This window comes from Furipterus horrens, unplaced genomic scaffold (genome assembly GCF_987537825.1).
Source record: "Furipterus horrens unplaced genomic scaffold, mFurHor1.1.pri manual_scaffold_4, whole genome shotgun sequence".
Lineage (NCBI taxonomy): Eukaryota > Metazoa > Chordata > Mammalia > Chiroptera > Furipteridae > Furipterus > Furipterus horrens.
The window spans coordinates 193,034,336-193,059,881 of NW_028327174.1; the positions used below are offsets into that span (position 1 = coordinate 193,034,336).

At 45.5% G+C, this 25,546-nt stretch overlaps 1 protein-coding gene across 1 annotated transcript in view; it reads right to left on the reverse strand.

Annotated features, from left to right (window-relative positions):
- Window positions 1-25,546, reverse strand: part of CDK5RAP2 (CDK5 regulatory subunit associated protein 2) — a 165,023-nt gene that overhangs the window by 126,210 nt on the left and 13,267 nt on the right. The window contains exons 3-7 of the mRNA XM_090274639.1: window positions 25,310-25,377; window positions 14,599-14,709; window positions 11,082-11,158; window positions 4,581-4,704; window positions 1,339-1,493 (exon numbers count right to left, since the gene is read on the reverse strand). Coding sequence (XP_090130765.1) covers window positions 1,339-1,493; window positions 4,581-4,704; window positions 11,082-11,158; window positions 14,599-14,709; window positions 25,310-25,377 — 535 coding nt within the window. The remainder of the gene's footprint in view (window positions 1-1,338; window positions 1,494-4,580; window positions 4,705-11,081; window positions 11,159-14,598; window positions 14,710-25,309; window positions 25,378-25,546) is intronic.

Genomic DNA, 25,546 nt, shown 5'->3' on the forward strand with positions numbered 1-25,546 from the left:
GCGCTGCCCCAAGCCCCGTCAAACTGTGTGGCAGATCTGACGTCACCAGGGCCTGACCGGGGACCCTGCTCCAGTTCTGTGCTGAGCCCTCACCTTCTGTCACTGGCTTAGCTTCCTAAACAGGTCTGCCTTCAGGGAGGAAGCACACAACACCCTCAGCGAGCAGAGCCCCAGAGGACTCCCTGCTGCCTGGGTCTCTGGGACGTGGCTGGGGCACACCTACCCCCTGTGTCAGACACATTCGCAGTTCTGACAAGTCAGGCTTCTGCGCCTACCCAGCTAGACCTGCGGGAGACCCCAGGAAGACGAAGCCTTTAGCAAGGCCCTGACCAGACAACCCACGTCCACGGACACCCCACCACTTGGACCAGTGATTACTCAATAAGCATTAAGCCTTCCCAAGCTCCCTTTCCCCAAAAGACAAGAATCCAAGTTTCTGCACTTTCCTCTGGAATTACCTAGAAATGAGCCAGACTCCACACCACTGCTCGCGCCGTTCCCTCGGGGAGGCCAGGCTTCCCCCGCAACCCCATCACGCCTCCTCCCATGAGCCTTCCCTGCGCCACGCCCAAGCAGAGCTGGGCACTCCCTCACTTAGGTCTTAGCACAGAACCATGTTTGTACCTCTGTCCCCTCTCACACATGGGGACTCCATAGAAGACAGTGCTCCTCTCCGCATTGCCCACACCCAACGCAGCCTTGCTCAGTAGCTGGTTCTTGAATGGATCCTTAAATCCTCTAATTCAGGCCTTAATCCATATACCCAAGTATGTTCTGGACTCTCCTCTTGGATGCCCACAGTCCCTCAATCCAACATGTCCCAGCTGAAAGCTCATCTTCCCAGCCCCTCTGCCCCAAAACATCTTTCTCCCTTTTCCCCCCTAAACTCAGCAAACTGCACTACCATCCCACTATTGCTCACCTGGGTGAGGGGGGATCTCTGCAGCCTTTTCCCTCAGTCTCAAATCCAGTTAGCCACCAAGCCCTTCGAGCCAACATGTGATTCTACCTTCTAAAATACATCTCTCTCTTATCCCCTAGTTCTGTCACCTTAATCCTGTCATCATCAAGATTAAGGGAAAAAGAGAAATCAAAATAGTCTTTCCCTTTTCCCTTTGGCTACCAGGAAGCTTACAGCCAAAGCCAAATGCTATACTTAGAATCTGAGTGGAAAATCCCAGCGTGAATTTCTATCTACTACCGCTCTCTCTCGGTCCTCAGAATCCTAGTGTTCTTGCTGTGGGAACAAGGAGGAAAGGAAGGGGAAAGGGAAGAGACAATTCTTCCCCCACGCTGCCAGACAAATGACTGTCAGGTATCAGAGGGACAGAGCCAGACCTGTCTTTCTCTTCCAGGACCAGAGCCATGTCCATGGTCCCCTCGTGCGTCTTCTTCATCTCCGAAAGCTTGTTTTCCAAGCTTAACCGCAGAGCCTTCTCCGTTTCTGTCCCTGCAAAGGCCTTTTCCAGTTCTGCTTGGGCGGCTTTCACATCCTAGAGTTAAATTAAATGCATGTGATGCAATTTTTCAATACAATTGGGAACACTTTGAAAGGAAATTGGATTAAAATATAAATATTTATGACTTTTTCTCCGGCACATTTCCCCTCCCTGAATTGTACTATACATGGGGAGAATCAGTAATAAATACATTTGCCAGCCATCCTTCCTTCTTGTATCCTGAAGAGTAATAGGCATTTCCAATGGAAAAGACTCAACTCTACGAGAACTGTTTTGGTTTTGAAAAATCAGATCAATATTTACAGCTCAATGAGAACAAGGAGAAATGCGCCTCTCAATACCTAAACATACATAAATCTCAAAGAGTCACCATAATCTCCACACAAATTCATCCCACACCCCACCGCCCCCACTAGCTTTTTTTAAGATAATGACTACACAATTCTAAAGTACATTTTCTGTATCACCAAAGAGATTTAGGTGGTGAAAAACTCTAGGTTCTTCCGGGGCGCTCACTGAAACCAGCAAGGAAGTTATCTAAATCACGCAGCCAGGGTCTGTGTTAGGGATAAGGGACCTGGGGCTCATGAAAGTAACCTGGGACTACTCAAGCCAACCGCCTCGAATCACATCACAAACATAGAAGTCAAATCATACTGGGTACAAAGCCCGGCTCCCACTTACTTGCTGTGTGACCTTTGGGTAGTCACTTAACCTCTCTGAGCCCCATCTTTCCAATCTACACAACAGGGATAACAACCATTTACCAGAGACTTGTTGTGAGACCTGTCAAATGCCTGCTGTATCACAGGAAACTCAGAAAAATGTGGCTTCTTCCCTCCCCCAATCCCTCTCCTCTAGAACCTCCCCCAACACTGTCTCCCAAGAGACTTGTCTGTCAATCATAGTGGTAGCTGGGAAAAATCATTTCCCAATATTCTGAGACCAAACAACAAAACCTCTGACTTACTGAGAGCCTACTCGACACCAGGCTTTACAAGAAGCTCTGTTTGTAAATATCCTTGATTCTCACTCAACCCTAACAACTGGCAGACTACCGCAGTTCAGAGTGCAGGCTCTGTAGCCAGACCACCAGGCATTTACTTCCTGTGTCCCCTTAAGCAAGTGACTCAGCCACTCTGTGCGAGGGTCACCTTTTCCTTTTGGTTGTTAAAAGATGATAAAAGCACTTACCTTCTAGGTCTGTTGAGGGGATTACCTAAATCAATGTATGCAAAACGCTGAGAAGGATGCCTCACATACGGTAAGCCCCTGAGAAACTGGTAGTAGCACCGCTGTTATTACAATTACTACAGCAAAGCAGGTAGCACTAGCCTCATTTTACAGAGTAAGAGGCAGGGGCTCAGGGAAGGGAACTGCTTTATCTAGGGTGACAAAGCTAGTAAGTGACAGAGCAGGGGGATTCAACCTAGTACTGCCCATTGTGCAGGCACCTTAAGACAGTGGGAAGCACTTACTGAGAAAAATAAGATGAATGAGCAAAATTAGGTTAAGCGTCTTAAAAGGCTCACAATTATCTTAACTAAAAGTCAGAACCTGGACTCAGAGACCCTTCTTGGACTCACAGAGGTACCGGCTCTACCACTCATGACCATGACTCGTTTCCCACCCTCTCTGGGCCCATTTCCTCGTCTATCCGATCAACCTAATATCTACACACCCCCATGAAGCTGACAGAAGGGCTCCAGTGAACATCGTAACTGGAGAAGGACACTGTAAGCTTCAAAATACAGTACAAATATACCCACTCTGAATTCAGACGTGCTATTTGGTGCTATTTCTCCTCATATCTGCTTAGAAGAATCAGGGTCGCAGATAGAGAAAGCAAGACGAAACAACAGACTCCAAAGACCAAGACATAAGTAACTAATTTATGCAACCTTTTTAACATATTGAACCAGGATTTTCTAACCAAGAAACATCCTGACTCCCATCAGTCATAGGAAGCCCCCGAGAATCAGGAAGATGAGGAGCTATACACAGTGCCCCCCGGAAAAGAGGCACTCAATCAACACTGGTGGGACGTTGGGCTGGTGGCATGGAGGCTGGATGCTGGGGACGCTGGGATGGTGGCAAGGAGGCTGGACGCTGGGGACGCTAGGATGGTAGCAAGGAGGCTGGACGCTGGGGACGCTGGGATGGTGGCAAGGAGGCTGGACGCTGGGGACACTGGGATGGTGGTATGGAGGCTGGACGCTGGGGACGCTGGGATGGTGGCAAGGAGGCTGGACACTGGGGACGCTGGGATGGTGGCAAGGAGGCTGGACGCTGGGGACGCTGGGATGGTGGCATGGAGGCTGGACGCTGGGGACGCTGGGATGGTGGCATGGAGGCTGGACGCTGGGGACGCTGGGATGGTGGTATGGAGGCTGGACGCTGGGGACGCTGGGATGGTGGCAAGGAGGCTGGACGCTGGGGACGCTGGGATGGTGGTATGGAGGCTGGACGCTGGGGACGCTGGGATGGTGGCAAGGAGGCTGGACGCTGGGGACGCTGGGATGGTGGCAAGGAGGCTGGACGCTGGGGACGCTGGGATGGTGGTATGGAGGCTGGACGCTGGGGACGCTGGGATGGTGGCAAGGAGGCTGGACGCTGGGGACGCTGGGATGGTGGCAAGGAGGCTGGACGCTGGGGATGCTGGGATGGTGGCAAGGAGGCTGGACGCTGGGGACGGGCGGCATGGACACATAATGTCCATGATGGGTGAGTCACTCCCCCTCTCTGGGCCTCGGTGTCCTCTTCAGGGAAAGAAAGGCACTAAACCAGCTAACAAGAGGAGTGGTGCAGCGGGAACACGGGGTTTTAGATCAGTCACCCATTTCTAGGCAAGATTAAGCTTAGATTGGTTAGCATTTCTCTCCGCACCTCAGTGTCCCCGCCTGTAGGAAAGAGACAATAACGGCCAGTTTGCAGGGTGTAAGGGTATAAATGCTGTATGTCAAGCACCCAGAATGGGCTGGAACCACGGAGATGCTCCACGAGGATGGCTGTCATGTCTTCAGAAACTCTGACAGTTTATGAGGAAAAGAACAGAATTCTGCCCACTCCGTTATTAACCCACTGGAAGGAACACGTTCTCCTCGGGGTTTCCAGACTTGCCTCTTCTAAAAGGAATATTCTTTTGGTCAGGAGATCTTCAACCTGCTTCACCTTCTTCTGAGCATCCTCTTTCACCCGCCGAACTTCAGAGCCGCCCCCCTCCGCGAGGCTCTCAACTGCTTTGCTGCAAAAAGAGGCAAATGAGGGTGACCATCAGGTGGTGACTGCATTCACCCTAAGAAACAAGGAATATTCCTACAGACCTGTTATATTAATTAGTATTTGTAACTCAAAAAACACTGATAATATAATATATAAATGTATCGAATCAACATGTTATACACCTTAAACTTACACAATGTTATATGTGAATGATGTATCAATAAAAATACATATTACTTAGCCCTGGCTGGGTAGATCAATTTCTTGGAGCATCATCGCCATACACCAAGACTGTGGGGTCAATCTCTGTTCAAGGCATATACAAGAAGCAACCGATGAGCCCTGGCCGGTGTGGCTCAGCTGGCTGGAGCATTGTCCCACGGCCGAAAGGTTGCGGGTTTGATTCCCAGCCAGGGCACATAGCTAGGTTGTGGGTTCAATCGTCGGTCGGGGCACATATGGGAGGCAACTGATCGATGTTTTTCTCACATCGACATCTCTCCCCGCCCACCCCACCCCTGCCCTTCCTCTCTCTCTAAACTCAATAAACATATCTTCGAGTGAGGATTAAGGAAAAATGTTTAAAAAAATACATACTATTTAAAATAAAGTAAGAATCACCTATAATCTCAGGATAGCTACGCTAACATTTTAGTATACAGCCTTTGAGGCGTTTTCTACAAAAACAGAATCATAGAGTATACATCTGTGATCTGACTTTATTGCTTAACACAGTATAAACATCCTTTTGTGTCAATAAATATACATTAATATTTAGAGGCTGCAAATTAATTTGCTGTATAAAATGTACTACATTAAATCGACTCCTATTTTTAAAACATTTAGATTGCTTCTGACTTTACACATTTCTCTGATGACAGTGATGAAGCTCTGGGAATAGTGGTCAGCAGGAAGTGTCCCACAACTGTCAGTTTTATTGTTTGTTACTATAAGCAATGTTATGCTGAAAGCATCCCCGTGGGTATACTATCCAGTGCTTTCCTTAGGGTCAATCCTAGAAAGAGAATTACTGGGTCAAAGTGTAAATACTCTTAAGTTTCCCACCAGGAAACTTCCAATGAAGTACACCTCCACCGGGGGTAGGAACGGCAGAGAGCTGGTCTGACAAACCAAAGTACAGGGAAAAGAATGAAACAAAACTGAATCTGAGGAGTCATGGGACTGCATACCTCGTCTTCTGCCGGCTGGAGGGGGAGCATTTTAGCTACAGCCCACCTAGGTGGGCACCAGCTGGCACTGGGGGCGAGAGGAGAGGAGAGGGGCGAGCAGCCCACACCCCGTGCTACAGAAACATAAAATGCAGAGTCCTGCTGCTATGAACCATGGAGCACGCCCCCCGCCTCACAAGCCGCAGGGGGAGGGCACACCCACATCAGACGCAGGACCAAACCACTGACGCCTTTCACTCTGGTCCTCCCCAGAAGAAGAACAGGGTCGGGTATGCATTTGTGAGACGTACCCAGAGCAGGTCTCATCGGTTTCTGAAATGACTGCGGGTTTCCTAAAGGCAGAATAATATAAAGGAAATGGCTCCACCTAAAGCTGGTTTCTCAGAGAAACTGCAACAGAACACATCTATTCATCAGCAGCCTCCCAAGTCCTACTTGAGGGGTGTGTAAGACTTTCCCAACCAAGATATGTGATCAGACACGCACATGTACAGGCCATGTGAATTTGGGACTGAGAAAAAGGGACAGTCAAGAGGGCCATCCTTGCTGCCCAAGCCTCAAACATGAATTGCCTGCAAATAAAGACTTTATTCTTCTCGTGTCTCCTTTCACCATGAGCCTTCCGCAGGCCCCAGGGCCGTGACATCACTGTAATGGAATTCAATGTGAACAACTGGAAAGAAAGAACATAGGCTCTGAAGCTGAACAGATCTGCTTCCAAATTCTCACTGTTTTGTCCTCAGTGTGACTCCCGGTGAATTACCTCTGAGACCTCAGTTTCCTCTTGGGAAAAATGAGGTGGTGACCACTTGGAATGAACATGCTAAGACACGTGGTGGTCACAGCACAGTGCTCCTTCCTCTCTGATCCGAGTGCTGCATGGCAGCCTGTTGTCGCCAAGGCCAGCGCAGTGCCTGCCCCGCTGAGATGCTTGGAGCGGCCTCATTCTGCCCCCAGCTGGTGTCTGCGCTGAGAAAGGATCATCCACTGGCCAGAACTAAGGCCACCACGGCCACTTCCTGATTAACGCCATGAAATGTCCTGAGCCCACTCCCTCAGCTCATTTCCTGACCAATACTGTCTGGAGTTCACAGATTCCCAATCATTTCTGTCACTTCGCAAGAGGGCATGCTATATGGCTGCAAGAATGCTGGACTGGACGCTTTTCCTTCCTGAGCTTTGGATCCAGAATTTTCCAGTCTTGAGCTTCCTCAAACCACCACAAAGGTTTTAGCCCCAGGGTTTTCTAGAGCCTCCTCTAGAAAAGGCTCACTCCCTCAATTAACCCACCCCACCCCCAACTCCAGCCAGTGAGGGCAAATACACCAGCCCCCTCCTGTCCGCCCAGATCAGACCTTGGTGTTTTACAGTCAGCCTCCTGTACTTTGTCAAGCGGCCGACTACAATTTTTAACAAGTACTGGCATTATTCAGTTTGTTTGCATTTTAGTTATACCAATAAAATATACTCCCAATAATAAATGTTCCAACTTTTCATTTATCATCTTTGTATGTTACAGTTACTGTAGCAATAAAATTTACACTCAGCAGTACGGTGCAATTTTCCTCTACTAATGGAATTATTATTTTTGTTTGTGTTTTAAAGCTACAGAAATAAAATTTACTCCCAACAATATGTCTGCTTTTGTTTTTAATGTCCCCTTATGGTAACTGACAAATAGAACAATGGACTGTCAGCGAGCATATAGGTTTACTTCACAGCAAGGCAGAGTGGGCTCCTGAACCAGACCAGCTCTAGATCTGTTACCAGCCTGAACAAGTTCCCCGCTCCTCTGAGCCTCAGTTTCCTCTTCACTTAAATGGGAACTGTGGCTGCCTCAAATAACTGCTGTAAAAGCAAATACGATATAGCATGTCGAGTGCCAGGCACAGGCTTAGAGGCTAAGACGGTTCTCCAAAAATGTAAGTACCCTCATAGGACAGGGCTCCTTCCTCTCTGATCCGAGTGCTGCATGCCAGCCTGTTGTCCCCAAGGAGACAGACAGCAAGACCTAAGGAGAGGAAAGGCTGAGAGAAACTGGTCTCATCCAGCTTTCCACCCAATGCAAAAATGAACCTTCTGTAAACACCCCTCTCGCTGCTCTTCCTAACCATCAACATTTCCTCTTGATTCTTTCCATTCTAATTATAGTTCTTCAGGGAAAAGCCGACCACCCAAAAACAGAAACAACCACAGAACTCAAAAAGGAAGTGGAGGGCATTAACAAAAAGATACTTTTCCATCAACAGGGACTCACCACACACACACCGCGAGGTGCCGAGCAGTGAGAGGTAAAGGGAACGGCACGCTGAACCGGTCAGCGGCAGACAGCGTGCATGTCCTACGGCAGGTCACCCACACAAGGGCTCTACGAAGCAGGAACAGCTGAGCAGCTCCAGGGCTCGGAGGCCACAGCCCTGCCTATTGGTAGAGCCAGCCCAGGGCCCCTGCCCTTTCCACCGGCCCTGAACCCCACTAAGGAAGAGGCCCTTGGCTGAGATGTACAGTCACTCTGAAGAAATGAGAAACACACATGGAAGTAAAAAAAGAAGATGAAACCTCGTGCTGGACCAGAAGTCACAAACTTGAGTTCTAATCCCAGCTATGGTCTTTCTGGCTGAGTGGTTCTAGTCACGGCCCTTCCCTTCTCCAAAGAGAAATTCCCTCCTCTCTCAAATGAGGTGTGCCTCAAGGTCTGCAGAGCCCTCGGGATAACGATGGACTGCAAAAAGATGCTAAGTGTTATGAACTGGAAAGTGCTGTGCACAAACGGGACCGTCATTACACGCCAGAGAAGCTGGTAAAAGTGGGCTGAGGCAGCCACGTGTGGCCCCGCAGGAGGCCTTCTGCAGGGTGGACAACGGGGGCTGCAGCGGGGGGAGAGGGCTGTCAGGGCCAAGGCAGAGCGTTTCAGTGTCTGTGAACTGTGTTTGCGGTAGAAAGTCGGTGGAGAGAAAGCTGGGGCAGCGAAGTCACTGTGCGCATTCTTAAACAGAGCGCAGGACCTTGACCCCCAACCTATCCTTGACAGCTCCCTGCCCATCCATCTCTTAGCCCTGTTGATCCCGCTTCCTCGGTGTCTTTCCAATCCACCTATCCATCTCTGTCACTCATCCGTCACCGACTACTGCGCTAGCCTCCTAACTGGTCCCCCTGCTTCTACGCCTGCTCCCTCTACAAAACATGTCCCACTCAGCGTCGACTGCCCTTTTAGAAAACAAAACTGACTGTGTCAGTTCCTTAAAACCCGTGACTACTTTCTCTCTGATCTCGGGATAAAGACCAAAATCTCTGATGAGGCCCCCAGACCCTGCAAGGCAAGGCCCCCTGGACCTCTCCCCTGCCCTCGGTCCCGCACGTTCCTCTCCCCTTCAACACTTCTCTCCGCCCTTTCACTGCTTGGTCCCTCCCGACCCCCCAGATCTCACCTCCGATGCTACGTCCTCAGGCCCTTCCCTGCTGGGGACCCACATTACACACCCATTCCCACGGCTCCCTGTTTCTCTCACCGCTCTCCTCCCAACTTCACTGATACACACGTTCTTGAAGCGCTTCATCCTCATCGCTCCCACTGGAACGCAAGCCCCACGTGCCTGCTTGGCTCAGCACTGCATCCCCAGGAGCAGGGTCCGGTGCAGCACAGAACAGTGGTTTAAGAAGTATTTTCTCAATAAACTGACCAGTAAGATCAGACCAAAAGGGTCTTGAACACTAGTTGCGGCGGTTCAGAGAATCTATGCAGACAGACATGTGCACAGGCCCCCAAAGCACCCAGCCCCGTGTGCTGCCCTGCGTGCGCAGAGCCTTGGGGAGTCTGGGATTCCCTGTGCGCACGCCTGACTGAAAGCGGTCCGGGTCCAGATCTGCAGCAGGCCGGGCGCCGAGCATGAGCGGGACCAAGCGGGACCCTGACTGCCGGGCTTGGTAAAGGAGGTCTGACTCCTCGCCCAGGGAATGATGAATGATGTGCTTCTGAAAAAGGAAAAGGAAACTACAGCAACAAGAACAAAAACGTGTCTTCCCCGTTTATTCACTCATTCATTCACTCACTCAGAACATGCCACGCGTGCCAGGTCAAGCGAGGCCTGGGAACCTGCCGTCCGCTCCAGGCTACAGCAGTCGGCCTTCCGGCTGCCGGCCCTGTGGCAGTAAAAGGAGCCACATGGCCCGGCCCAGAGTGCAGCTGCGCCCTAAGCGGAAGACTCCGCGCTCCCCGGCTCCACGTCCCACAGGAACTCTGCTGCCGTGACAGACGAAGCATTTCCACATAAGCTTTCAGCTGGATCCTTGGCGAGTCCACCCTGGGCAGTTTTCTGCCACGCTCACCAACTGAAACTCAGCACACTTGGTACCCCACTGTCCCCACAAACTATCACTGCATCTCCGTTACACTTGGCTCATAGGATGAGTTGTCACCAGTCTCTGATCAGCTCTTAAAGTAAGGAAATATCTGTTTTCAAAAATCCTCCATGTGTAGCATGAGTAATTACATAATAACTGTTTATGAATGAACAAATGAATGACCAATTGAGTCATAGGTTATATTCTCTGAACTGTGCTTGTTGTTCAATAAATACTTAATTAATTGAAATAACAGTCTTCAAATGTTCTTTAAGCAGAACAGAGAGAAAAACAAGCTGCTCTGACTGAAGCCCCATCCTCTGCCTCGCCTGCCGCAGGAGTCCCTCGGGTCCCCTTTATGCCCCCAGGACTTCACAGCGGTGAGTGAGCTAATGATATACTTAAAAAATATGAACGGATCTCACTAATGTATCGCTGAGGAAAGGGACCAGACCCAAAAGCATAGTGTAGGATTCCATTTCTACCATGGGCAGAACTAAGCAATGGCGACACTGCTAGTTAGCAAAGTGGCCGTCTTTGTGGGAGGAGGGTAAGTTCTGGGAGCACAAAGGGGACTTCCTGGGGGCTGGTGATGTGCTGGTTCCTGGTCGGGATGGTGGCCCCATGAGTGTCTCTGCTGAGAGAAAATTCATCCTGCTGTACGTGTAAGATCTGTTCATTTTCCTATAAACTTTAAAAGTTGGTTGAAAAATAATGATATATAAATAAAGCCTCCTTGGGGTCCCCCGAGCCCAGCTGGGGAACAAGAGGCTTAGGAAGCACGAGGCTCTGTTTCACTGACCCACGCAGCTGCCACAGGGGGGCCCTGGGCAACCCCCAAGCATGTGACAGGATGACGGGTACTCACGAGGCTTTGATGAGCAGCCGCTCTCTCTCCTGGAGCTCACGCTTCAGACTTTCCACTTCCACCTTGAGCTCGATATTCTTCCAGACGAGGTTAGGGAAGAAAAGAAACAGTGTAAAACTACAGGCCATACTGTGCCTACAGTGGGGAAACCATCTTCAGAGTGGACTGACTACGCCACGCTTGTAATAGGCAGCCCTTAGATTCCAAACCTCATTAGCCTCAGGGCACAGGGAAAAGGGAATATCCAAACCCTGGTGGTCTCAAAAGAAAGCCCCAGATTTCACAAGACTTGGAACAATTATGTAAATTCTGCAAGCTTCGAACAGCCAGAGCATTCAAACACCGAGGCATAAATGTCATATGAGAAAGGCCGATTTAAAAATTGTTTGCCCTCCACCAAGCAAATTTACAAGCAATTCTGCAGTTTGCTTTTACCAGTCCAAGGCAATTACTTCTGGTTGTTTACCATCATACGTGTGCTGGTTGTGGCAGTGGAAACGCTTTACAGCTTCAAAAAAGAAAACATGTGGGTGGATAACTGGAGGCCTCGTCACTGCCTATCTCATTTCAGTGGGAGATTCCAGGGTTCTCACCAAAGAGCCGCAGCGGCACAGACAAGCTGGCTATTAGGGACACCACAACGTTCTCCAACCAAATGCCTTCCTTGTAACTGACCAGAAGGAAGGGAGTCGCACGTGGCCTGGGGCTCATAATTCACATGCGAATCCAAAGACAGAGTCTTTAGCAAGCGGCTCCCAACGTGAGACAGTGGGCCGTGGCTGGCTTCTCAAACCAGTCCATAAATGTAGCCCAGACAGAGTGTCAGATGAATTCACGGAGTGGAAACGGGTCTGGTTGAAAAGTTTTCAGAGAACTGCTCTAATTCCAGGTTCTCTTTGAAATCTTGCTCCTGTTTTAATAATTCATGCCAATTTTACATTCTACTCCATAATACATGAATATCGTTTTAAATCAAAATAACATTTCCAGTAAAATTTACAATCTCGGAGGACATGCCTCCCTCCTTTCAGCCAAGCAGCTCTGGGGGATCCCCAGGCTGAGAAGTCATCCAGAAAGGAAAGGTCATGGGGCTTTGGACCAGGAGGACATGGGTTCAAATTCTGCCTCCACTCTTCACGAAATGGAAACCATAGTAAATCAGTAGACGCTCATTTATTCATTCCCTCTCTTCACAGACATTTACCGTCCCTGTGACGTGCCAAGCACTGGGCTGAGCACCGAGGACACAGGTAAACAAGGCAGACACAGGCTCTGCCTTCAAGCGAACACTGAGCAGAAAACTGGAAGTGCAGGCCTGTAACTGTCCTCAGAAGCACAAGTCCAGGAGGTGAGAAAGCGAGGTTTCTCCTTGCAGAGCCCCCAAGTGGCAAAAGAAAATCATAAAGTCCACCCAACGGGGGGGATTTCAGGACTAACTGAACTAATGAACATGTTATTGTCTTCAACGTCAAACAACAGGAACTAAAGAAGTCATTTATGCGGCAGGACTTTTTCTAGAAGGAAATGATCTTTGCATAAAGGACACCGAGTGACAGTGCACCATGCCTTCAATGGCGGTTTTGTGAAAACGACAGGAACAGCGTTCAAATTGAGGATTCCTTTCCAGCTCTCACAAGAGCAAAGAGCTATGTAGGAGCTGATTTCAGAGATTCTGAGTGCTCTACTTTCTGAGGCATCAGCTGGCACTCCAGCCAAGCAAATTTACTAGAACAGAGAGCTAACAGTCCTGCTAGACTATTCTTCGCAAGCCCAACACCTCAAGTTATAAACTTAAATATATGACAATCATAATTTCTTAACCAAAAATCAAAACACCTTATTAGCATAAAATAGAATATCGGTACTAAAAAAAAAATAAATAAAGAAGCTTTAACCCACTACTAAGGAAAGATATCCAAGATATTATTAAGGAAAACTGCAAGTTACAGAACATGCTTCCATTTATATAAAAAGGGGGCTTATACACATATATATTCACATACACACCTGCCTGCATATGCATAAAACTTCTCTGCCTGAGGAACCAGTAATCTGGTTAGACCTAAGGGACTAGGAGACAAAAGTGTTTTCAGTGTACACCTTTTACGCTTTTTGAACTCTGAATCATGTGTAGCTATATAAAAACTTAAACTGAAATAAAAGTGCGATGAAGTCGGGTCAGCTAATCAGACAACGGAAAAGAGCAGCTGAAACAGCGTGGTACAATGAGACAGGCAGGCCTGGGCTCCAACACACCTCACACAGTGGCTAGGACATCAAGCAAGTTACTGATGCCCCCTGAGCTTCAGGCTCCTCTCCTGCAAGTGAGCTCATCTCTGCTGCAAAGGGCCATCTTGAAAAGTAAAATAAGGCGCTGATGTGCAAAGGCCCAGGACAGCGCCTGACACAGAGAAGGCAATTCACATGCTCTGGTTTCCTATCACTTAGAAGTGCTGAGATAGATGATAACTATACTTACAAATAAAATGTTTTAGGCTGTTGTTTTTTCTTTTATCACCACTTCCTTCCAGAAAAGGGGATGTCCTCATTGTCTTTCCACCCCCACAACAAAGAAAAAAAATTGTGTCTTGAGGGACAAGGGAGCTTTTCAACTCTTGAAAAGGCTCAAAGTACAGTACAGAACAATCTCTCTTCAAGACAAGTCCATTTAAGTTCATTCACTGAAACTCAAGCAGACTTCTTTTTCCTCCTTCAAAAGTTTCCACTGGGGCAAACTTCAGACGAGAAAAAAATGGACTAATTCCCAGGCCAAGGGCTAATCTACTGGAGCAAGCCAAGAAATAGGTGCTGAAATATTGTTTGTACTCATGTCTTTTCAAGAAAGCCAAGCTCTTTTTCAAGTTTCAGAACCAAGGTTTGTTTTCAGGCAGAAGCCTCCAGGCCAAGACTTTCAGCTGGAAACAAACCTTTTTCCTGACAGTTATAAGCAAGTATATAAAACCCACGGAAGAACCACAGCACAGGAACACGGACAGTCCTAACTTTGGGCTGCCTGCGGAAGCCTCAATCAGACAATGGTAACTGTCCAGCACTGACTGCGTGCTGGGACTTCTCATCTGTCATCTCTTTTTAATCCACACTAATGACCCTATGACAGAGGGATTATCACTGCCCTCTGGAGCAAGCCCGCTGAGCTGAAGTGACTTGCCTACAGTTACACAAATTAGTGGGTAACAATAAGTTTCAATTCCAAAGACATTCTTCCATTTCACTATCTTTGTCTAAATATGGATAAGTTTAGAAAGCCAACTGAAATATAGCAAATCAGAAGTCCAATTTTAAGAAGAGAAAAAGGATCCCTTAAAATTAATCTTGTATCTCTTTACTTAATACTAAGGTCATCTTATTGTCTTTATACTCCCCATAATCAATGCAAATTAAATGAAAGCAGCTCTATCTATCCATGCTCACTCTGAGAGCAAATATTAATCACGTTTCTGCTTGGAGCACCATGAGAAAAGACATCAGGGATGGCAGCAAGAAGGGGGCCACTTACAGTTTTATAGATGTGCTCCGTGGGGCCATCGAGTTCCTGTTGCATTCTTTCCTCAAGGAAATAGATGCGAAGCTTTAGGTTAAAGTTTTCTTTCTTCAATTCAGTGATTTGCTGGAAAATAAGCACAGGTGGTTATCAAAAAAGAGTAAAAATCTAAGGGATGTTACGTACATTAATTCTCATAGCTTCCAGGGCTACAAATGGAGTCAAATGTTAATTAAACACTAGAGAGAGCTTGCCTGTGCTACAATTGTGCCAGCCCAGATTTAAGTGGTTCCCTCTAAACAAATTTAGGACCATGTGAGCATCAGAATGAATAATGACCAAGAGAAGGAAGAATTCAAGACTTCACATTGATAATAAGGAAAGAAAGAAAGTAAAAAGAGAAAGGAACCCCTTCTTTACAAAAGAAATCCAGTTAATAAACACAGGAGAATGACAGGAACAGGAAGCCACCATCACACAACCACTACAGGAACGACTGCCTCGGGGAGGACTCATCAATGCTAAAAGAATCAGATGGAAGATCCCTGGACAACATGATAGTCACACAATCTCAAGACATCACCCCACACGTGGTTTATTACTAACAAAAGGAAAAGGTATATTTAAAATTCAGAAACCTAGCAGGCATCACATTAATCAAGAACACACACAGTTGTCCGTTGGTACTCACAAGGGATGGGTTCCAGGAACCCCCAAGGAAACCAAAATCAGTAGATGCTCTAGCCCCTTACGTAAAATGGTGTAGTATTTGACTATATTCTATACTTCCGAAAATATTTCCTAAGGAAATACATCCATGGTTGGTCAAATCCAGATGCTAAAGATGTAAATATAGAGGGTTGACTGTATTTAATATCACCCTGGTGGGACAAAGTGGCATCTTGTGCCTCCTGAAATAACTCACTGCAAGTAAACAATTTCACTTAAAATACTTCTGCCCACAACCTTTAACCTGAACCTAATCCAAAGTTGTCAATCAGACACATCCAAATAAAAGGACTTTCTGCAAAATAACAGACCTGTACTCTTCAAAAATCTTAATGACAATCTTAAGTCAAAATTGACTGAGGAATTATTCTAAATAAATGGAAGTACTTAAGGGATGACAACTAAGTGCAATGAAATCATACAGTGCATCTTGAATATTTTTTTAAAAAGCTATGTGGGAATTAACTGGGGAAATCTGAATAACAACTTTATATTAGACAATAGTATTATGATTCTGTAGCAGAATATCCTAAGTGAGGGCTACACGGTGAAGTACTTAAGGGTGCTGTCAAAATGTCTGCAACTAACTCTAATGAGTGAGGAGGAAGGAGTCTACCAAAAAACTATTAGAACTAATAAATGAAATCAGTAAATTTGCAGGATACAAAATTAATATTCAGAAATCTGTTGTGTTTCTATACACAAATAATAAACTATCGGAAAAAGACATGAAGAAAACAACACCATTTACAACTGCATCAAAAAGAATAAAATACTTAGGAATAAATTTAGGCAAGGAGGCAAAAGACTTGTACTCTGAAAGCTGAGCAAAACACAGATAAATGGAAGGCTATACCATGCTCATGGATTTGGAAGAATTAATGTCATATAAAGGTCCACACCAAAAGCAATCTACAGATTTAATGCAATCCCTATCAAAATACCCATGGCGTTTTTCACAGAACTAGAACAAAGAACCTAAAATTTATATGGAACCACAAAAGACCCTGAATAATCAAAACAATCTTGAGAAAGGAGAACAAAGTTGGAGGTATCATCCTCCCTGATTTCAAACTATACTATAAAGTTATAGTAATCAAAACTGTCTGGTACCAGCACAAAAGCAGACACACAGATCAAAGGAACAGAATAGAGAGCCCAGAAATAAACCCACGCTTATATGGTCGATTTATCTATGACAAAGGAGGCAAGGTAAAATTATACAACTTTTAGAAGAATACGTAGGGGGAAATCTTTGGAACCTAGGGCTCAGCAGAGTTTTTAAATATAACACTGAAGGCATCATCTATTAAAAAAAAAATTTTAACAATAAATTGGGCTTCATCAAAATTTAAAACTTTAGCTCTCAAAAACAGTGTTAAGAGAATAAAAAAGCAAACTACACACTAGGAGAAACATTTGCAAATCACATACCCAATATAGAAACTGTAGCTGGAACACATAAATAACTCTCAAAATGTAAGAAAATAACAAAACTAAAAAAATAAAATAAAAAAGCAAGATTTTAAAAGAAACTTCACAATAGAAGATACACAGGATAAATAAGCACAAGAAAAGATTTTCAACACCTTTAGCCATTAGGAAAATGCAAATTAAAACCATTTATGCACCTACTAGAATAGCTTAACAAATTTTAAATTGATAATACCAAATGCTAATGAGAATGTGAAGCAAATGGCATTATCATACTCTGCTGATGAGAATGCAACATGGCACCACCACTCTGGATAACAGTTTGACAGTTTCTTACCCAAAAAACTACACTTATCATATGACTTAGCAATTCCACTCCTAGGTAATTACCCTAAAGAAATGAAAACCTATGTTCACACAAAAGCCTGTATGTGAGTGCTTACTGCAGCTTCCTTAACGATTACCAAAATATGAAAAGAACCCAAGTGCCCTTCAAAGGATGAAAGAATAAACAGTGTACATCCATATGACGGAATAATAGCTACTGCGATACACACAACATGAATTTATTTCAAAGACATTACACTGAGGAACAGAAGCTAGCCTCAAAAGACTACATACTCTATGATTCCATTTATGGGACATCTGGAAAAAGGAAAATCACAGGGACGAAGGACAGAGCATAGCTACCAGATGTCTGGGGTAAAGAGAGGGTTTGACCACAAAGACACAACACATGGGGGCATTCTGGCAGTATGGAGCTGTTCTATAATCTGATTGTGATGATGGTCATAACCTAGAACAGTATAGACATATTTAAAAAATTATAACTACATATATATGTATATATGTATGTTTATATACATGTGTGTGTAAATATATATATCTTGATTATGACAGGTCACAAGAGAGTATACATTTGCCAAAACTCACCCAACACTTAAAATTGGTAAATTTCACTTTATGTAAATTATATCTCAATGAAGTTGAATTTAAAATAACTAAAATGAAATACAGTAAAATATTAATAGCTGCATTTGAATACTAGTACATCCCGACACATATATACCCACTGGGTTTTTTTCAGCATTTAAAAAAATAATGGGTAATAGCATATAGTACTCTAATAAGCATACTTTTATGACTGGATAAAAGAACACGATAAGCAGATTCTACATTATGTTTTCAAACTGTCTGCCCTTGGCCCTCTTGTTAACAATTTTGTGACTAACAAGAACAGCACAAGAAACAATTGGAAGGTTCATTAAAGCCTCCTTTTGAATGTTTTAAGGAAACAGCACATAAAACATTCATTCAAACAAAAAACGTCTGCCCTGCCAGCTGCGGCCTATAAAGAGGAACCTTATTCTGTTACTCAGCTACCAATAAAATATTTATGGAGCTTGCTTAAAATGCCCACATTATACACACTGCTAAAATTCTTCACAACACTTGAAAGAATATTTGTCCTATTTATAGGTAAAGACATTTTCTTTAAAAATAAGAGAAAGGTAATAAGCCCTCAGAAGGTCACTGAGAATGCCAGACAGGCCCAAAAGCAACACAGACCCATCTTCACAACAACGCCGGTCTAGGTCTCTGCTTACTACCACTTCCCTCATCAAGTTCTCTCTGAAAGCCCCAACGGGCTGCACTGGCAGCCCTTCTAAATGTTTCCATACCACGTCCACTTTCTTCATCCTAGCCGTTAACACACGGCATTGTACCAGCCGGGGATGGCCTTCCTACCCAAACCATCTCTAAGACATCGGGAACCATATCTTCTTGTGCATTCTAGTCTAACACGTAAGGGACAGTTACTAAATACCCTACAGCTGGACGGGTGAACAAATCCATGTAAGAATTTCCCAAAGGCCATGCGATGCAAGGAGGCATCAGTCAGACAGATCTGGTTCTTATCACACCACTGTTGTTGCTCCCCCGCCCCTGGACTAGAACTCCCCGCCACGGCCACAGAGCGCGGCACGTCATCAGGCTCCCACCCGCCTCTCGGTCTCATCCTCGACATCCTCTCCCTTGCTCACAAGGTTGCAGCCTCACTGGCCTCCTTGCTGGTCCTCAGACGAGCCCAGCCCCTATCTGTCTGCATTGCCTTTCCTGCAGCACTTGCCAGGGTGGCTCGGTCTCCTCCTTTCCATCTCAACTCAAACGTCACCAACTCAAAGAGGCCCTTGCCAGCTATCGAACCTAAAGTGGCCCCCATCTCTACCACCTCCACCGAGTCACGCTCTAACACGTAACTCTTATTGTCTTGCTAGAACTTTCCACGATCTGGATTCACCTTATTCACTGACATGTTCATTATTTATTATGTTTATTATATGAAAATAATCCACTTTTTGAGGGCATGGGCCTTACCAACTCATGGCCCTGATGTTTTAGCACAGTACCTAGAACATAGTGTTAATCAACATTTGTTAAATGAATGAACAAGTTAATAAATAAATATAGTCCAGACTACCTTACTAGCTGTATGACTTTAGTCAAGTTCATTTTCCCGTATGCGTGTTCCTGTATCTATAAAAATAGGATTTTAATAACTATTTCAGAGAGCTATTATAAGGATTAGAATAAATTAATCTGAATGTTTAGTACTGTGCCTAGCACAGCATAAGAACTTAAAACATAATCATATCCTTCTCATTTGAATTTCTCCCTTTAAGAGAATAAGCTCAAAAAAATTTTAAAACTTGAGCTGGAAAAACTGAAAACAGTAGGAACAAATATCTCAAAATGGAAAACCCACCAAACAGGACTCAGAAACCTAATGCTCAAAAGTAAGCCCCTGGCTGCTGTGGCTCAGTGAATTGAGCGTCGGCCTGCGAGCCAAGTGTCGCTGGTTCGATTCCCAGTTAGGGCACATGACTAGGTTGCACGTCAGGTCCCCAGTTGGGGGCGCGAGTGAGAGGCAACCACACAGTGACGTTTCTCTCCCTTTCTCTTTTCCCCTCTCTCTAAAAATAAAATAAACAAACAAACAAATAAATTATTTAAAAAAAAAAAAGCAAGCCAGTGCAAGGGCTGCACTTGGCACATCCCAGCCTTCGGAACCCAAGTATTACTGTGGAACTGCAACCCCCCGCAAAGGGAACCATCCATGCTCAGGTCCTGTTTTAGCCAAAAAGGGAGGAAAAATAAAAATCAACATGGAAAAAAAAAATCCAGGCAACTCCAACCAGGCCCACCTTAACTAAGCGAGGCACCTCAGTCTGGTGAGTGGTTCCAAAGGCTTGCAAGAGCCCGGGCCTCCAACGCTGAGGCTCACCCGCCAAATGACCTTCTGCTTCAAGGCAGCAAGGGCTAGCAGCAGGGCCCTGGGGCCAGCAGGAGGGACCGAACTCCCAATGCTGCCACCGGTGAGCCGTGTGACCTTGGGAAAATTATTTCACATCTCTGTTGGCTCCGCTATAAAGTGCGGATAAAGATCCACTACCTCCCAGGGGCGTGGTGACGAGCAAAGGCGCGAAAGCACTGGCGGAGCCCGGCATCAGCGGGCAGGGAGCAAAGGCCGGCTTTCAAAAGGAACTCGTGTCCCCCGCAGCCCTCTGGAGGCAGATCTTCGGGCCACCGCCCATTTTTCATCCTCTTTGAAAACCCCAAAACTGTTAGACCGCTCACCTGAACATCACAAAACCCATGAACGCTTGCTGCCCAGAGTCCACCTCAGGCAAACAGCGCCGCACGTACGGTGACTCTGCCAGCAGCAGCTGAGTGGGGTCAGTAAAACGAGGAGGATGCTTGGGAGTTCGTTTCTGATTCCAATACTCCCTCCGGGGTCCCCAAGTCATCAAGAAAACTGTTCCTAGGCAAACGTCTATTTATTAACAACCAGTACTGTAGCAGTAAGAGAATTTTAAAGCTGAACCCCAAACAATATTTGGAATATAATGAAATCAACTCCTGTTATATTCTTTGCAGCTTTCACTCATAACTATACATTTTTTTATAAAATTATAAAATAAGTGAATTTGGATATTCCATTGCTTTCCCCTGGTATCTTAAATTGTTGTTGCAGAATTACACATAATTATCACTTAAAATGACTGCCCTCAACTCTATCGAACTGACTCACTATCAATTACCTCACATTTCCCTACTGAGCATCTATGCATCCAATGTGACCCAGTGGAAAGTGTTCGGGCTTTGTACTAAAAAAGGCCAGGCTTGAATTTTGCCTGCTTTGAGTTTCTCAATCACAACAAGCTCATGGGAAAGTTACTTAATCTCTTCAATCTCAGCTTCCTCATCTGTGAAATACCTTCATCACAAGCTTATTGCAAGACTGCAAAGAGCCTTCGCTAGGAGGCTCAGTTAGTTGGAGAACTGTCCCACACATCAAAAGGTTGCAGGTTCAATTCCTGGTCAGGGCACATGCCTAGGCTGCAGGTTCGACCCCCGGTCGGGGCACATACGGGAGGCTAACAGTTGATGTCTCTCTTTCCTTCTCCCTAAACCCCACCCCTCTCTCTCTATTTTTTTTTAATCAATAACCATATACTTGAGTGAGAACTTTTTTTAAAAAGAAGCCAAAGAAATAACAAACATAAAATATAATTCCTTTGTTCCCAATTTTTCACAATTATACACAATGTGACAACAAACAACCTCCCACACAGCGCTTTTTCCTTCTACTGGGTTGTTTCCTGAGGATAGTTTCCCAAAATGAGTTAGTGGGCTCCTGAGTAATATTTTTTTATGACAAACAAAGCAGGGGTGGGGGTGAAGGAAGCTATTTATTCCCAGGTAATAATAAGTAATTTGCAACATAGAGGTAACAGCACAAATTTGAAGATGTGAACCTCCCAGCCATTCCTCAGATAAAATATTAAATTTGATGAACTGCCTCAGCTGAGACCAAGAATTTTCAACAAGAAAGAACAAGGTCCTGGATACAAGAATACCAGCACCTCAGGGTAGGTGGGTGTGAGACATGAGCAGTGGAATTTACCCTAAGAAAATAATCATGTATCTGTAAAAAAGATATATGCACAAGGATACTCATCACTGCTTTGTTTGCAGTAGTGAAAACTTAGAAACAATTTGGAATGTCCCACAATAAAAGATTATATAAATTATGGTCCAATCCATTCCTTTTAATGTCTTTATGAACTTTAGACTGTCGTTAAATAATAGTATCCATCAGTAGTATTAACAGAGGTGGAAAGCTACCTCTGCCATTCTCTGTCAGTGAAGTCACAGAAAAAGCCGGAATTAAGGTCTAATATGTACGAATAAAGATTGCTATTGGACTGACTGTATGTGCTGAACCAGACTCTGAGTCTAACAGGACAGGCCCCCACTGCAGACCAAACTGATTTGCCAACATCCTACATAAGGCCTGCCATAGGGGTGATTACACCTTCAGCTAATGAAGGCACTAGGCAACGGATTCCCAGTTTAAACACCCACGAAGAAGGCATGTGGTTTTCACGCGTCAGAGTGAAGGCTTGCACGGGACAGCAGAGTGGAATAAAAAAGACTTCCTGGGCCAGGAGACCAGAGTTCAAAGCCTGAAGAAGCGCTCCCACTCTCTGGGCTTCAGAGTTCCCTTGTGTCAGGTGGAGGGACTTCTGGCATTCCTCTGGCTCTGAAATTCTGACTTCCTTCTAAACATCCTGTGACCCTATCCCTTCGCTCCAGAATCATCCCCGCCCCCACAAGGCCACACACGGCAGCCCTTTACCTGACCGCACTGCCACCAGCCCTGCTCCCTTGCTGCTGTCGCCAGTCTGAGCGGCCTGAAAGTGCAATTCGTTCATTTCCCTCCCACACTAAAATCCATCATTTACTCCCCTTCATTTTAAGGGCAAAATCCAACAAAACAATGTAACATGCAGGAGCTGGCCCCTGCCCGCTGCAACCACCTCGCTCCTCTCAGGCCCCTCACCCAACCGCCCCGCTCCAGCCAAAGAGAACTTACAGTTCTCCCAACTCATCACACCCTCCCATGCTTCTCCCTACGTTTACACGTGGGTCCGGGATGCTCTCCCAGTCCTCTTGCCTTGGAAAATCTCTCCTTGTCCCTGATGACCCAACTCAAGGAACACCTCCTCCAGGGAGGCTTCCCTGAACACCCAAGGCCAGGTTCAGGGCCCCTCCTCTGTGCCGCACAGCACCCTGTACTTACCTCTGTCACTGCACTATATTCCTCTCCATCTCCCCAACTAGACAGTGAGCCTCTTGACAGAGAGACGTGCCTAGTATTAACCTACGACAAATTCCCCAGCCCTGGTACAGCCTGGCATAGGGTATATACCTGAAAATATTGACTGATGAACAGATGAACTCTGAGCAAAACAAGAAGGAGGGCTACGTCTTGATAGATGCTAACTAACAAACCCTAACGTTCAGATACCCGTTACCTGAAACTAGAAGAGGAATCATAAATTTCCCCTTTAAATCAAAGGCATTCCAGCCTCCTCTTTAGTGTGCATGCTGACTCTAAAATTAGCATGAGATGCCAAGAGCATTTCCTATAAGCCCCCCACAGAAAGTTCAGACCACCGCAACACAGAAGTCATGTATTTGGTAGCTCAGGTCAGATGAAAAATTTCAGTGGCTTCTAAAGACCCAAAAGGGAGACACTGAGAACAGTGTGGCTATATCAATTTCAACTGAAGAATTTGCTCTTGAAAATGCTATAGTAAAAGATATTAGTGCCACAAAAACCTAACAGCAGCCAAAGGACCACAGTCATAAAAGAACAAGAACAAAAAAAAAAAACATAAATCCTAAAATATATTGGCATAGAAGGCTCCCCTCACCTTAAAGAAAAATAGTATTTAGGTCATCAAGAGTACGTCTGAGCGAGGAAAACTTAAATCACATGCACAGCAGGAAAAAATTCACAATAATTAATACATCAATGCCAATAAGAAGGAGCAAGAGCTGACACATAAGGTGACCTCAGTTAGGCATGTCCTTCCGACAGCCTTGCTCCTTAAATCCTCACAAGAGCACTACGAAACAGACACGATTTTCATGCCCGTTTCCCAGGCAAGGGAAGCACAGAAAGGCTAAGTGACTGGCCCAAGACCACCCAGCAGAAGGGGATGAGCAGGCAGTCTGGCTCCAGAAGCTGTGGTCACACCCTTGGGCCTCAGCTTCCCCCACACGGAGTAAAGACGGGTGGATTCAACTCTAAGCTTCCTCCCAGGTCAAAAGGCAGGCGATAAAATGTGAAACAAAAATTCCAGGATTCTGTAAAATGTTTCCAACTAGACATAAAATTCAAAAGGCTGCCCTTCGTAAGTTAAATAACTCTGCATCTTGTGGAGCTGCTTTAATATCAATGTAACGCATTGCTATAGGAAGAGCCTCACACATGAGTGCCCAGCTTGGAGCAAGAGCTCAATAAGCAGTAGCTATTATTACTCTTACGATAAAACAGGAACAACCTTTTAATAGCAGAGCACATTTTAATTATACACAATGTGAAATAATCAAATCGCCTTCGTTTGAGGCCCCAGACCCCACAGCATAGATCAAGTTGTACAGTTGAAATTATAACAACTCAAAGCTCAGAAATTACTTGTTTCCATTAGAGATCTGACAAGTCATTTCTTCAATAGGTCACTGGTGGTTTGCAGATAACTGTGAGCAGTAATGAGTATTCTAAATTAAATCCAGAGACAGTACCGCTCTGTTCGGGAAAGACAACTGGGGAGAGAGACATAATGGAGCATCCTTGTCTCTGCATCCTCCGTCTCCTCTCGGATAAACAGCTCCCGTATCTTGCGTAGTGTGGATTTCATTTGGTTACAAGTGAAGAAGGGTCTAATTCTTCCCATGATAAATGAGAGTGTTGAACAGGTAACTTGTTAAAAAGATCTGGAATTGGGAAAATCACCTTATTTTCCTGTTATTTGCCAACGAGCCCCCTCCACTAACAAATGAAAGACACAGTGCCCAAAGACATCAGGCACAGAAGCCAAATCTATCACCAAGTAATCCATCCTCAGACAATTACCAAGGATCCAGGCTGCTCACACATCACTCAGCAGCAACAGAGATGAAGCCTACAAAATGCAAGGAGTCGCCCCGAAGTAGTGGGAAAAATAATGGTTTTGGAGTCATTAAAAACCTGGATTCAAATCCCAGCTCTGCTGCTAAAGTATCATGTGATCCCTTATCTGCAAAATGGTGGTAATATAAAATACCTCACAGGCTTGTAGCAAAGATTAAATGGGGACCATAAATAAGGTGCCTGACATTATAAGAAAGCCCTTGACAAATATGAGCTCCTCTCAACTGTGCAGTACGGTAATATCCTCACCTTCGGGACACCAGAAATACACCACCTTCCCCTAAGTTAGAAATTACTGATCCTGTTAGAACCCATAACCGGCCCACGTATTAAAGAGCCAACTGCACAGGTATGTAATAGTCGCAGAGAGAATGCCCGTGAGACATGGCATTCCTCCAAACTCTGACATTATCCAGCTTAGACACTCGTCAAGAAATACAGCTCCCTCCTGGGTCTGCTTAGATGACAGCAGCAGGCATGATTTCTTAGGGAAAGAAATTTGGTAACTCCACTTACATTTTCAAAGTCCTTCATGTTCCGGGCTCTGGTGGGAGACACTTTCTCTTCTGACACCTTTGGGAGCACTATAAAAAGGTAAAACACACAGAATATCACGGTATGCAAATCGTCAGCATCCCCATTAAGGACTAGAGCCCAGAGAAGAAAATACATGAACAGCTTCCACAGTATAGTCTGCTGGTACTTTCTGTCTGTTTTGATATACTGATCGGCGTCCAGGGAAAGCTCTAAACC